This window comes from Monopterus albus, unplaced genomic scaffold (genome assembly GCF_001952655.1).
Source record: "Monopterus albus unplaced genomic scaffold, M_albus_1.0 scaffold22.1, whole genome shotgun sequence".
Lineage (NCBI taxonomy): Eukaryota > Metazoa > Chordata > Actinopteri > Synbranchiformes > Synbranchidae > Monopterus > Monopterus albus.
In genome coordinates this window covers 1,381,675-1,396,432 of record NW_018127902.1, presented here as the reverse complement: position 1 = coordinate 1,396,432, position 14,758 = coordinate 1,381,675, and the positions used below count along the sequence as shown (strand labels likewise).

The window sequence follows — 14,758 nt, the reverse complement described above, 5'->3', positions numbered from 1 at the left end:
CATTTCATTTTCTAGTGACTCCTATGGTGTGCAAAGGCCCAGACTGGAAGTTGGTCTTGTTATTTGGCACCATAAAACATCTCTATAGAGAGTTGTTCCCTACTCAAATATGTATTGGCCAAACACAGAATGATATCACCGTAAAAAAAAAGGTCCCTGTTTTCAGATGCATGCTGGGGGTAAAGTGTGTGAGGCTATTTGGATTAGTCATTGTTTGGGAGAGTATGATGACTAATTGGTAGTAAGGGCTGTGTGTGTGAACAAGAAAAAGAAGTGGGTGACATCCGCTAGTAAAGTCTTAATGCTCAGTTTGTAGATTGTTAACTCTGTCACTGGTACTGATAAAAGTGTGTATCTGTATTGCATGCACTGACGGGAGTGGATGACAAAAGCCGTGGATGTTGTTGTCTTTGTGTTGTTATTACCGGGACCTCACACACATGTTTGCAGTTTTTTTTTTATGTGTTTACACCAGATGTTGTTTGTGATTGTGGTACATTTTATTTGTCTCTTGTAGAAGTCTTAAATGCCTTACATTCCAATGGCAAGATGACTCCTGTCTCCTGCTGTGTTCAGGGTAAGAGCACATGTTATGATGCTTGGACATGGCCTCCGGTCTCTTGGCATTCTTCCCAACAGCTTGAATCATTATTATGTCAACCAGAAATGGCGATGCTCTGTGAAGAGGCAGACAATGTGTGGGCATCATGTGTGGCCTTGACTATACTGGCTCTGGTTTTCTGGAATCATGATGTTCCTAATGTGTTTAGCCATTTTAGTCTGGTTTGATGTGTGATTTTGTGCGAGAGAGAAAAAGTCTCAGAGACAGCAGAGGAAGAAGAGAGAGATGGGAAGAAAAAAGAGATGGTGTTGTCTTGCTCGCAGCTCTCATTATGAGATAACTAGATAGTCATCAGTTAATCAGACTGGCTTGATAAGCATGGCAAAAGATTTTTTCTCTTCTAAAGCACTTCAGGATGATTTATTAGAAATATTTGATCTGGCTAATAATATAGCCACCAGAAACTACAGTAGTAGTTAAATCATGCTAAAATACTGACACAACATAAAGGGGTACTTCACTGATTTAGTATTGCCTTGCATTAAATTTGATGACTCAGCAGAGATAGATTAAAACAAAGGTAGAAATTTGTGCAGCGGAAGCCAAGATATCCTGATTATTAGTCCTTAATATGTTTGAACCCCAGGGTCCTATGCTTCCCATAATGCAATAGATAAACCCTCCGCACCCTGAGTTTGTAACTCTGATTTTGTGTTATAAAGCTGTGATAACCCTGATGACATCAGGGATGAATTTTGATAGCATTCTATCAAAACTGAATCCAGTTCTGAATTCTGAAGCCTGAAACGATGGCGGTTATCCATCAAACCTAAACTGTGGACATTCTGCTCAACTGAAGGGTTGTAGGATTTTCACCACATGCTGTATTTCATCACTTCCCTGTGATGTTCATTAACCCTATCCTCACTCATGTTCACTTGTGCTCACTGGGGGGCTGTGCTGCAGTTGCAGAGACTGTGCAAATTATAGTTAAAACCATTATGGTGAAAATTTTATACAGTCCTTTTTTTAAAACATTTATTTAAATTTAATGTATTGTTTTCTTGTTTTTTATTTTATATCATGTGTGCTTGGCCCTCTTTGGTTGGCCTGTTAGTTGGCTCATCTTGCTTTGTATTTCACATTTCAAAGTGCCTACAGCCAGATCATAGACTGTAAATAAAAATGGATGATTTGTCAACACTTCCAAAGTGAAGCCCAATTTTTCACTAATATGGGGGTGGTCATCTTGCTTTAGTGATGCATTTTGCAACCAGATTCTACACAGCAGCGATCAAAGGTTGAGCTGTAATATCAGGCCACCAATTAATTCACCCACAACACATCCCTTTCTATGTTGTCAAAAACCTTAACAGGAAAATGACCATCTTTACATGAATCAATCTACCTAAAATGACTTCTAGAAAAAATGTATTTGATTTGTACTCATTTCCCACCATGCAGCTGTTCATCCAGTTTTTCCCAGTGGCCACTCTCAATACTGCTACGAAAAATCCCCCTGGGGCCCAGAGAGCATTTTCTCTATAGACCACAACAATAAAAGAGACATATTTGTTAAACTGTTGACAGGATACCTTGAACTGAACACCAGGTCAATTATTGCTATTTGTATTATGAGTTTTTAATCTGTGGTGGTTTTATATTTGTAAAACTTTCCCAGAGCCTAGAAACCAGAAATTTATTTTTAATGATGCCATCCCAGTGTAAAGTCTATGGGTTTAGTGGGAGTGAGCAGGTCGGAGCAGATGGAGGAACACTGTAACGCATGCGCCAGGCAAGCAACTTTCAGTGGGAAGAATGGGTGTCATTTTGTTACCTGGTATCTCATAATACATTCATGTATTATGTACAGTCATGGCCAAAAATATTGGCACCCCTGCATTTCTCTCAGAAAATTGTTGCAGTCATATATATTCTTTGGTATTCTCATGTTTATTTCTTTTGTTTACATTGGAACAAATCTAATACATTCCACACAGAAATCCAAAAATGGACTGGACAGAGTTATTGACACCTTTTCAAAATAATCAGAAACAGTTATATTTCAAGCATGTGATGCTTCTTTAATTTGTAATGAAATTACAATATAGAAATCACACTTGCAACCAGTTAAGATGGAGAAACGTTGATTCAACTTTTGTGTCATATCGACTAGACTTAGCATGGAGAAAAGAAAGAAGAGCAAAGAATCGTCTGAGGAACTGAGAACCACAGGGTGGCACAGTGGCATGGTGGTTAGCACTGTCACCAACCCGGGGCCTTTTTGTGTGGAGTTTGCATGTTCTCCCTGTGTCTGCGTGGGTTCTCGCTTGGTACTCCGGCTTCCTCGCACAGTCCAAAGACATGCAGCTTAGGTTGATTGGAGACTGTAAATTCTCAGTGGGAGCGAGTGTGAGTGTGAATGTGAGTGTGTGTGGTTGTTTGTCTATATGTCAGCCCTGTGATAGACTGGTGACCTGTCCAGGGTGTACTCTGTCTCTTGCCCAGTGTCAGCTGGTCCAGCCCCCCTGTGACTCTATTCAGGAATAAGCATTATTTTCCCATGGATGAATGGATTCAAGAACCACAAGAGTGAAAAAGCATGAACAGTCTCAAGGCTACAAGTCCATCTCCAGAGATCTGGGTGTTCCCGTGTCCACTGTGCGCAACATTATCAAGAGGTTTACAGCCCATGGTGCTGTAGCTAATCTCCCTGGACATGGACAAAAGAGAAAAATAGATTACAGATTGCAATGAAGGATTGTTGTTGCAAACAAATTCAAGCTGACCTGCAGGCACAGGGTGCAACAGTGTCGGCTCACACTATCTGTCACTATCTGAATGACAAGGGGCACTGTGGTAGGAGACCCAGGGAGACCTGCTGCTGACACAGGAACATAAAAAAGCCAGATTGGAGTTTGCCAGAATTTACCCGAGGAAGCCACAGTCCTTCTGGGAGAATGTCCTGTGGACAGGCTAAAATAGAGTTTTTTGGCTGAGCACATCATTCTACTGTTTTAAGAAAATGAAATGAGGCCTGTGTTGGGGTTGCTTTGCTGCTTTGGGCACTGGATGTCTTGACTGTGTGTATGGCATTATGAAATATGAAGACAACCAGCAGCCACAGTCCTTCTGGGAGAATGTCCTGTGGACAGGCTAAAATAAAGTTTTTTTTGGCTGAGCACATCATTCTACTGTTTTAAGAAAATGAAATGAGGCCTGTGTTGGGGTTGCTTTGCTGCTTTGGGCACTGGATGTCTTGACTGTGTGTATGGCATTATGAAATATGAAGACAACCAGCGAATTCTGGGGCCCAATGTAGGGCCCAGTTTCAGAAGGTTGGGTCTCCATGAGAGGTCATGGGTCTTACAGCAGGACAATGACCCAAAGCAGACTTTAAAAAGCACCAGAACTGGTTTCAGACAATGAGCTGAAGAGTTCTGAAGAGGCCAACAATGAGTCCAGATCTAAGCTCCATAGAGAACCTGTGAAGAGCTCTCAGAACAGCAGCTGGGAGAAGGAACCCTTCAAATCTGAGAGACCTGGAGCAGTTGGCAAAAGAAGAGTGGTTCAAAATTCCAGTAGAGAAGTGAAAGAAACTCATTGATGGTTACATGAAGAGATTGATTTCAGTTATTTTGTCCAAAGGGTGTGCTACCAAGCTAGTTAGCCCACACACCCAGGGATCAGCATACCTAGGCACCCAACCTAGCCTGCTGCCCAACTCGCAGTGTACCCAGCCCCGATTCCTTTCCCTGCAGATAGTGGGTCCACAGGGTTGTGGCACCATGGCATTCCTTTGGGCTTTGCCCGACTGGGCCCCATGGGCCAGGGCCCAGCCACCACATTTTTGCCAGTGAGCTCCTCTCCTAGGTCTGGCTCCAGCAGGGTGCCCTGGTTTCTTTAATCTAGGCAAGGTAGCGCAACTTGAGGTGTGTGGATAAGAGTTAGCACCTTCCAGTCTGAGGCCTTGGTACTCTGCCAGAAAATGGTGGACTTCTCTCTCTGGGTTGGGAGTGAGTTGCCCCAAGTGAAGGAGTTTATGTATCTCGGGGTCTTGTTTACAAGTGAAGGTAAAATCCAGCATGGGATTGACAGGTGGATAGGGGCACCATCAGTAGTAAAGTGGACTTTGTACTGGGCCTTTGTGGTGAAGAAGGAGTTGAGCTGAAAGGCAAAGCTCTTAATATACCAGTCAGTCTATACTCCACCCCTAACTTATGCTCATGAGCTGTGGGTAGTGACTGAAAGAATAAGATCATGAATACAAGCATGAGTTTCCTTCATAGGGTGGCCGGGCCTACCCTTAGAGATAGGGTGCGGAATTCAGACATCCAGAAGGGCCTCGGAGTAGAACTGCTGCTGCTTCACATCAAAAGGAGCCAGTTGAGGTGGTTTGGGCATTTTATCAGGATGCCTCCAGGGCATCTCCTCTTGGAGGTTTTCCAGGCATGTGCAACTGGTAGGAGACCCTGGGGCAGACCCAGAACACACTGGAGAGATTATATATCTCATCTGGCCTGGGAATCCCGCCAGAGGAGCTGGGACTCATTGCCAGGAAGAGGGATGTCTGGACTACCTTACTGAACCTGCTGCCAATGTGACCCAACCGATAAGTGGCAGAAAAATAATGGTGTTTTACGAAATATTAAGCTGAGGGTGTTAATAATTCTGTCCAGTTAATTTTTGGAGTTCTGTGTGGAATGTATCAGATTTGGCTTTTTTTCTCAGGTATTTTGTGTTGTTCCAATGCAAACAAAAGAAATAAACATGAGAATATCAAAGAATTTGTGATTGCAACAATCTTCTGAGAGAAATGGTGCGTTATCTCACAGAAATGCAGGGATATTTTTGGCCATGGCTGTATGCTTCATCTCTGGGAGCTCACATGTCATCCATTTTTGTATACAGTCTATGGATCCAACTTAAACCAGCAAAATGCAGCTAATTGGAATTTATCCAGTATGAAGAACAGTCTTTTGAGGAAGTGTTAATGTTGTTTACATCAGTACGTAGTTAGCTTTTTGGCTTTGCAAGGACATAATATAACATGGCTTTAGGATTGTTCTTTTATGCTGTACAAGCTGTATTGGTGTCAAGGAAGCATCAAAGGTGCACAGAGGTGCCCAGAAGGTGTGATTGATCTGTTTCACAGTATAACGGACCACAGTTAAGGGAAGCTGAGGTCTGTTGTGTGGTTAATGTGGGGCAATGTTTGGGCGGTTAATACAAATATTCTGTATTTTCCTAATGCCCACTGCCAAAGCTGATGAGTGAAATTATACTACAGTTAACTTCCCTCCTGTGACCTGTATTTTCCTAATGCCCACTGCCAAAACTGATGAGTGAAATTATGCTACAGTTAACTTCCCTCTTGTGATATTTTTGTTGGCTTGCTGAGCTACAGCATAAGCAAAATTTATTAACTTCTCTGACCATATTAAAGTGAACATTTTTAGGCCACTTGTGACTCCAAGTGGAAAGACAACACAGAGAAAATTTTTCCAACCTGACTTTTTGTAGTCAGATTGTCTGCACTTTTATGGTCTGAAAGTATGATGTGTGTCTGCTTTCTATGTTACTTTAAGTATAGTTGCTTAGGCGGGGTTCACTGCATTTAGTGGCTAGGCCTGCATTCTCTGCCCCACCACGCACTCAGCTCTTTTGCCTTCTTCATTTGAAAACTGAGACTGGCTCCTGGCTTTCCTCCGATCCTGTAAGTTATTTTCTCTACTCATATACTATCTACGCTATGGGCACAGAATTATGATACTGTTCATGTTATTGGGAAAGTGATTCCTTCAGGAGAAGCAGAGGCTAAAAATAAAGTGAGCTGCAAACTGGACATGAATATTCATAGTAATTTCAAATGAACATGATGACATAATCAGAGGTTCAATCTGTTCCATCATGAAAATCCATGTTTCTGTTTTTTTCTTCTGAACATGAATGAACTTTTGTTTTCAAGCCCTGCTTCCTCATGAGAATAATAGATGTACAAGGTGTTTTCTTTCTGTCTGGTTCTCTGAAACCCCCAAAGTCTTTTTGGAGTTGTTTAGTTGTTTTCCCTGTTTATGAATCCATTGTAGACACCTTTGATAAGAAAGCTGACGTGTTAGAAAATGAGTTTTAACATGTGCTTGTTGTGGAAAAATTTGAGTAATTTCTGATTTTCACACAAGCATATCATGTCTCCTGAATATTTTCATTAAAGCAAATTATTATTCAGTGGCAGGCGGCTGTGCAGCGAAACAGTAATCCATCTGGTCACACTAAGTCATGTTAGGCCCTTTACAGTCATCTACAGTGAGTTATGGTGCAGCCTGCTCATTGTTTCCTAATCCCTCACTGCCATTTTAGTTGTGTAGGTGTGGTTATTAACAGATGAGCGTTAGAAATGAAATGATCATGCAGATTTCCTCATAAGGCAGTGAAGCTTTTATGTTGTCTCCTCACCCAAATTTTAGTCTTCATTTTGGAATTGCTGCAGTGTCTTATTTGTCCAGAGATTCCTGCTTTTCAAGAATGTCCTTGGCAATAATAAGACAACCTTTATTTTGATTTCTGTGGTGCAAAAGTCCCCGCATGAACATCAAAGTTAACTTGGAGATTTGTTGCTAATGTTGTTGTATTGCTTAAAAAAATCAGAATTTGGTTCTGCCGTTGCTGTGAGAGTGGCTCATGTTTTATTCCATCTTATCATATGGAGTTACATTATTGACAGAAAGGTTATCTCCTAAATGGCATGAGTCTTTTTTATTTCTACAAATGAGGACATTTGGGCTGGACTGAGCACTCACGACTGGGTGTACTTCAACTCTTAGTCAGCCCAGGACATTTTGGCTCATTTAGTGTGTGCCTTTCCTCGAGAAAAGCAGTTACTGTGTAATATGCAAAACAGAAAGTAAGAGTTCATTACTGGTGAATCGAAGATGATGTTCACTGCTAGATTTATCTTGAGAGGTGGCAGCCCAGACTGTTATAATTTACTGGCTGTGTTGAGAATTTATTTTAGGGACTGGGAGGGCATTAGATTTAAGCTTGATATTCTGGGCATGGACAGACCATGGATAGTTGTAGGTTGTGCTTTCTGCTGTGGTTTTCATCACATACCCATCTGCTTCTGTGGTTTGGATTTTTTCACTAGTCCACATCTTAAGCATAAGCATGCACACTATTTCCAAGTATTATCAAAAATACAAGGAATTTGACTCCAGCCTGGCTCCTACTTTATGCTTCAGCTCAGCACCAAAAAAGTCTTTAAGATTCATCTTTTGTGACTCACTATTGTCTGTATCAAATTTTGTGGCAGTTCATTTAGTAGCTGTTGAGACATTTGAGGGGATCACCAGAGATACTAGGATTCACCCACTGTAGATCTCTACCAAATTACATGGCAGCCCAACTGATCAGTTGATCAGTCTGGACTGACGAGGGACAAATCAAATGCAGTGCCCTGAGATGATTGTTGTTGTATACAAATGAATTGAATTGAATATTAGCCATGCATTGTTGTGTTTTTTTAAGTACAGTAATTGTATTCAAATAAAATCTAATAAAAATAGCACTATATGCATATAGTACATCCTCAGTGCCACATAGTCATTACCACCACACATACACAAACAAGCTCTGACAAGCGTCGGAGCAGGTCCTCTATGGTCTCTGGCATGTCTTGTCATTTAGAGAAGTCCCTATCAGTGTGGACTGGTACGCACTAGCTGCATGAAGGTGTTTTGGGTATTTGTACCAGCTAAGTCTAACCTTTATATGAAGCTTCAAAAGATGAAGCCCTGCGTGACGTGAAGACACGTCAGCCACCAGTTCACTCACTTTTCCATGTGTGTTCTATCAGTTTTCTTAAATGTATTCTCTTTTCTTTAAGAGATGCTTTGTTAATGAGCAGTGAAATGAGGTCTTTGCTATGCTCATGAGTTCATGTTATGCTACAAAAGTCACAGAGACAGCTGGAAACATTGCTGACTGTGCCTGCATAAACCAGTCCTTGAGTTTTGTGGTTTTGTAACTCACCGCTACCCTGGGGAGCACATTTTCATAGCAATAAATGCCAAAGCTAATCGCTGTGGTGACACCTTACTGTGCTGAGAACAAGTTTGTCAGTGTAGTGTGACAGGCGCAGCTTCTGGATACCAGTAGCTGTGTTTGCATGGGGGTGAATGTACCCTGGTGGCTTTTTGCCAGCAGCAGCTGAGCCCCTTCCAGCAGCAACAAGGCCTTTTAACCCCCGGCTTTGTTGGGGAACCTCTTTTGTCTCAGGCTGCCACCCTTCTTACATCGTCAGGGACTTTCACTCGACCTTGCTCATCTTGGCTCTACTTTGGAGGCTCTTGGCAGGTACAGAGGGTTGGAGTGAAAGCGTAAGATCAAACATTAAGCTAGAATAAGGACAAGAAATGGCTCACTGGGGAAACACATTGCCTTTATTTAATCTGAATGCTACATATGAGGCAAAGTCAATCGTTTCTCTGTTCATGGCAGCTTGATGCTTGTGCTGTGTCTGGACCACTTAGCTGGAATGCTTGGCTGGGTGACAACATCTTGTATTATAGCAAATCACTTGATAATGGCTATTTTAGCTGTACATTGAGTGCATGCCAGATGTATACAGCTTTGAAGTACTCAGCAGGTTCTAAATATATATGGAAACGTCATGAATGCATTTTGTACAGGCTGTTGTGGTCTGGCAGTCAGCAATGGAAAAATTATTAGTTCATTGGCAACTTAAGTCTGTCCTCAGCAGAACGACAGCAGCAGTTGTCTAGTGCATTTACTTGGTCATACGATTTTGATAAACAAAACATCTGGAGAACACAGTTCAGTCAGTTAAGGTTTCTTCAACATAACTCCATCATATATTACTGTTGAAACATGCAGCCAACTGAACGGGCACCAAGCAAAAACCTTTTCTGAACTTCCAGCACTGAAAAGCGCTCCTGTCCGACAACATGACCACCCACCTTGGTGCTGTTGGCCGGTTGCAGCCCGACCGCTTAGAGCAATGTGTTTGAATGACAGATGAGAGGCGGTGCAAAGCCAAACAGGAGAACCAATCAAAAGCAACCTTCAAAATTGAACACATGCTACCAAATGAGTGGAGCCTATGTGCACAGAGACAGCACCTTGTAAGCCACACTACTCTTGATGGTGATATTTGTCCCAGCAGCTTTGCTGCCCCATGCTGTCTGCAAATATGTCAAAAGAAGGCGCTCTGCAAGGCGACAAGATGGGAAGAAACAGAATGAATGGGATATTTACATATAAGCTTTTTACCAAAAGAACATATCCAGATGTATCCTCTTTGTAATCACCAATATTTTGATTAGTTACTGTAATTTAATTGTTTCTTTCTCAGTAAGTGAGAAAAAACTGATTCCAATTATATTTATTTTGTAATTTAATTACAGTTACTAGTTAGTCCCCAACACTGGTTTTAACGACACAGACTTAACCAGAACCCAAAAACACATATATGACACACATATTAAAACATATGAATCTTTTTTTGTAGCAGTCACATTCATTTTGGATGGCAGTGTTTCAAGACTTGTTTGGTCATTTTTTTAGGTTCACACTGGTGTTGTATTGGGTTGCATTATATTTAGAGGAGTTTCTAATGCATTGCCTGCTCCCATTTAGATTCATGAGTAGATCAGAATATTAGCACACTTCAAACTATAAAACCACTTTAACATTTCCATTGTATTAGATTGCTTTTGAATCTATAGCCAATAAAAGAGCAACGCGGTGTACCCTTCAGAAACCTGTAGCCTAATGTTATGGAACAGCTCATCCACTTGAGGAGTTTCACATCAAGAGCTTTTTCTGAACATCTCTATATCAGCAGTTGAGAAATCCAACCTGCTGTTAATGTCTCAGATGAAAATTCCTGTTCATCTGTTACCTTGGTTATCTATGTTTCATTTGATTAGAGTTGATGGCGGCATCACTTACCTCCTCTTAACAGATAAATGGGCTCTGTCTCAAACTTATCAGGTCTCTCAGGGCTGCGGCATTCAGCCAAGCATAAAGGACAGCAGGTCAGTGTGCTGACAAAAGAGGAACAGTGTCACCATCTAGTATCAACCACTGACAGATTTATGAGTAAGTGGCATTGAGGGTTCATGTTGTGGGTATTGGTGATGGACTGTGTGAGTATGGTGGTACTACAAGCACACTTGTATGTATCGCTGTCACTCTTCGTAAGTAATGTTTCAACAAGTCCAGAAAAAATTAGTGAATAACTGGCTAGTTGAATTATCGCCAATGTAATTATCATTTATCAGCCAAAAGAGCCAAACATTCACTCACTGCACCTTCTCAAATGTAAGGATTCTTTGTTTTATATACTTGCAAGTTGAATATTTTTTGAGTTTTGCATTGTTACTACGAAAAATGAGCTCATTTTAAATAAAAATAAGTTACAGCCATAAATATAACTTTGCCTTTCTTCTCTTGGCAGGTATATCTCATCAATGTCACCTATTCTGACAACACCTCCCACATCATCTACAGAAGATACAGCAAATTTTTTGACCTACAGGTAATTGTCCCTTGCTCCTGCACTCCCCTGCATGCTACATGCAGGGAGTCTTAGTATTGAAATCCCTAATTCCATTGCCATTGATGTAGTTTGAACATGTCAGCCCTGTGAATTTAGACCATTATTTTATAAAATGATTGTATAAGCAGTGCAACTGTTCACTGCCACTGTATCTCTGCCTGTCTTTGCCATACCTTGTCGCCTCAGTGAATCAATGTGTGTGTTAGTAATTGGTTGGGGAGCAGGGGAGACATGGCTTCTATCCATTAGCCTAGAAGAGAAGCAACAATGCACCTCATCTCTCTCGCTGTGCATCTCCACCCCTCCTTCTTTATTCCCCTCTTCTTCCTCTCACTCGTCTCATCTCTGCTTTGCCCTCAAAGCGTCAGGGAGCTGACAGGCTTTTTTTTATAGTGCAAGCAAGAAATCCACATGGAAGTCAATTGATTGAACCATGCTGATACATTCTCTAGTGTAGGCTGCTGGGATTGGTGTTTTTTTTTTAATATATAATCTTGTATGAAGAGATATTTTTCTCACTTGGCTCAAATGCTTTACTCTCATGTTGAAAGTATTGAAAGTTTTCTCTTCAGGACTTATTTATTTTGGAACAGAGAAGGAGTTGCAGTGAAAACCCCTCCCTGTGGCTCTTAGATTGACTATTCCATACTAAGAGAATGTCTGTGTGGATGCAGTTATGCCCCTTGCAACCTTGGCCTGCTGCAAGCTGATACCGTATGTATATTGCACCAGAGGTCTCCGGGTCACTAGTAAATATGAAAGCGCTGTACTGAGAGGCTTACAGAAGGGCACTTCTCAATAGCCCCAGTGTGCTAGTCCAGCTGAAAATGATGTTTCAATCAGTGGAGAAAATGTCCTTTCTGAAAGGTCCCATTGATAACCACTGGGCAGTGAGAGGTGGAAAAGGTACCCACTGCAACTGATTACTCCCAATGTGGAATAAAAGACAGAGGTAGAATAATAAACATGTAAAAGCAGGTCGAAGTGTGCCTGAATGTTCTTCTATCCTGGAAAAGTTAGAGACATAGGTGAGCGGAGTGGATGGGTGTCTTCCTCTTGATTTCAGCTGCTCACATACGCAAGCGTGGTCCTCAAATTACCTGGGAGGAAGTTATTGAAATGTAATGGCTCATGGATGGCTCGGCACAAAATCATGCCCAGTCAGCAGTGGTAAGATTGAGTTTGTTAGCTTTGTCAGATGGCGCAGGGCACAGGTCACCTGATTGCTCTGTGCTTTATTGAGTTGTCAAAGAAAGCAACTCTCACATGACCAAAGTTTGGCAGAGTTCAGCCAGGCTGCTGTTAAATAAGTTCTATTGTGAAAATCCCTTGCTGTGTATTTCTTGGCTTTACCAAATGTCCCTTTTACAGTACACTGCAACGCTGTGTTTCCATACCAGCGCTTCACTGTTCACTTACTTTGCCTGGTTCCTTCATGTGTCCATTTGCATTGACACTCATATATAAAACTATCACTGACAATACTAACCGGCCGCTTTCTAATACTCAGTAATCGTCTATATCTGTTGGTATATGGAGAGAAATTAAAGTTTTCTCTGCCAGACTTTGATCTTGTTAGATGCCTTTGATGGTCCTGTTTGAACCCATTGTTTTCAGAGCAACCTGGAGCCTCTCCTGTCCAAACATTTATCTGCTGCAAAGACCCTGCTGCTCTTAGCGGCCCTACTAACCCTAGGGGAGAGAAACATGGATGACTGCTCTGAAGCTGTTGGAGAGCACTTCAGCCAAAGCTTTGGCCAAGACTGCTAGGGATTCCAAGATTGTTTCTTAGTAATAACCAGAACAAGCTGTCTTCCTGGAAGCGTACTGGCCCTGGTTTGGGGCTGGTGTCAATAAGAGATGTGCCACAGATGTTTCTTTGTCCTGAAAACAAACTTTAAATTTTGTGTAGATTGCATGGACGGTAAAGCTTGCTGGCTTAGCTGTTAGTCACAGGACGAGTCAGTCATTGGATGTACTGCATGTAAGCACTGAACATTTGCCACCTACTTGTCTGTACAGTATCATTCTTAAAAAGCTTTGCACATGCTTCCCTTGTGCCAGCATCTCTTGGGAAATTATGAATTTCAATGGATCCAGTCACATCCTTCACTTTCTACCTTTGCCAATGGGAAGCTAGCAGCCCAGAGAATGTGTAAATGTAATAATGATAGGAACCATAGTAGTGCTATTTAGTGGCATTTTATGAAAAGAAGTCATTTACGGCTGACAATATGAATATATTAATGAGAAATGTTGCCAGAATTGCTCTCCAGGGAGCCATTTCTCTGCACTTTTATTCTGTTAAGAGTGGGTTGGATCTCACACTGTCCACTTCTTTTGGGAGAAAGTAGCATCATTCTCTCAGCCATCCATTGTGGTTGCCCTTCCATTAGTTCTTTATTTGATGGTTGTTTGAAAGGATAAAGCTGCACTTCTGGAAAAGAGGTTTAACTTTTTCAACAGCTTTACCTGAACATTTGACAAATCCTGTTTACAGGCAGGGAACAAAGAAGACAAAAGCACATCAAGACAGACAGAGGCTTGTCTTCCCAATGCATTTTCTATGCTGCATCTCCACAGTCATACATATTTTGTGCTCCCTCCCCGTTTGTCCAGTCTTTGTCAGGATGTGACTGGCTCCTCCTGGGTGATGTACAGTGGTGTGGTTTTGTCTTAGTAAGATCTGACTAGTGAGTCAAACAGTATGTCCTTCTGTCAGCAGCCACCCGCCCAAGTTATTCATCAGAAGGGAGGAGGTGGGTGTGACAGGGAGAGGAACAGGTTAGTCTGAGGGCCACAGAGGAAATGAGCAGTGAGGAGTTAGAGCAGGATGATGATGATGATGATAGCGGTGGTGATAATGAGTCAAAGGATGGCGGTGGTAAAAGACATGAAAGCGATTGAGAATGACAGCAATGCTAGTGGCATTGATGATTAAGATTTAGATAATGATGCTGTAGATGGCAAAGATGAAAGGTATTTTGATATTGTGGGTTTCTTCTGGGTCTCATATTAGAACGAGGCCTTCATAAGCATGTTTCAAAAACCCCTGAGGAGTGGGTGATTGTGCCCATGCTGTCCTCACTGGTCTCAGGCAAAGTACTGTATATATGAATCTGCAGCGTGGCTCACCATCGGAAAGGACACACTGCTCACCCTTTTTTAAGAGGGTCTTTGGTTTGTATTCTGTCCACACACACACACACACACACACACACACACAAACCCTGTCATTTCTTTTTCCAGTTCTGCCCTTGTGTGAGCATCTCTGCTTAATTTAGGGAGGTTTTAATGTTACATCTCTCCAACATCTGTTTTTCAACATTTAGTGTACCTTTGAAGAACCAACACATAATATTAGTGTGGGTTTCTCAGAGACTGAGTCTCAAGGTCAATTTCAGTCTTTTAGGAAATAGCTTTACTGATCCAGGCTTTCAAACAACAACTCCTTGGATTAATTGTAGAAAATTATATAGTAGCTGTGGTCAAAGCACTTAAAAGGAAGGTCACTGAATTGGGAATCTCTATGTGGGTCATTTGATGGGAACATATGTCTAGACCACAAGACATTATTGGTATGCCATCCTCGAGGATAAATTGCTGAATAGCCA

General features: G+C 41.7%; 1 protein-coding gene across 1 annotated transcript in view; it reads left to right on the top strand.

Moving 5' to 3' along the window:
• The window catches only part of sh3pxd2aa (SH3 and PX domains 2Aa), a 126,310-nt gene that overhangs the window by 5,076 nt on the left and 106,476 nt on the right, over nt 1–14,758 (top strand). The window contains 1 exon segment of the mRNA XM_020594229.1: nt 11,043–11,123. Coding sequence (XP_020449885.1) covers nt 11,043–11,123 — 81 coding nt within the window.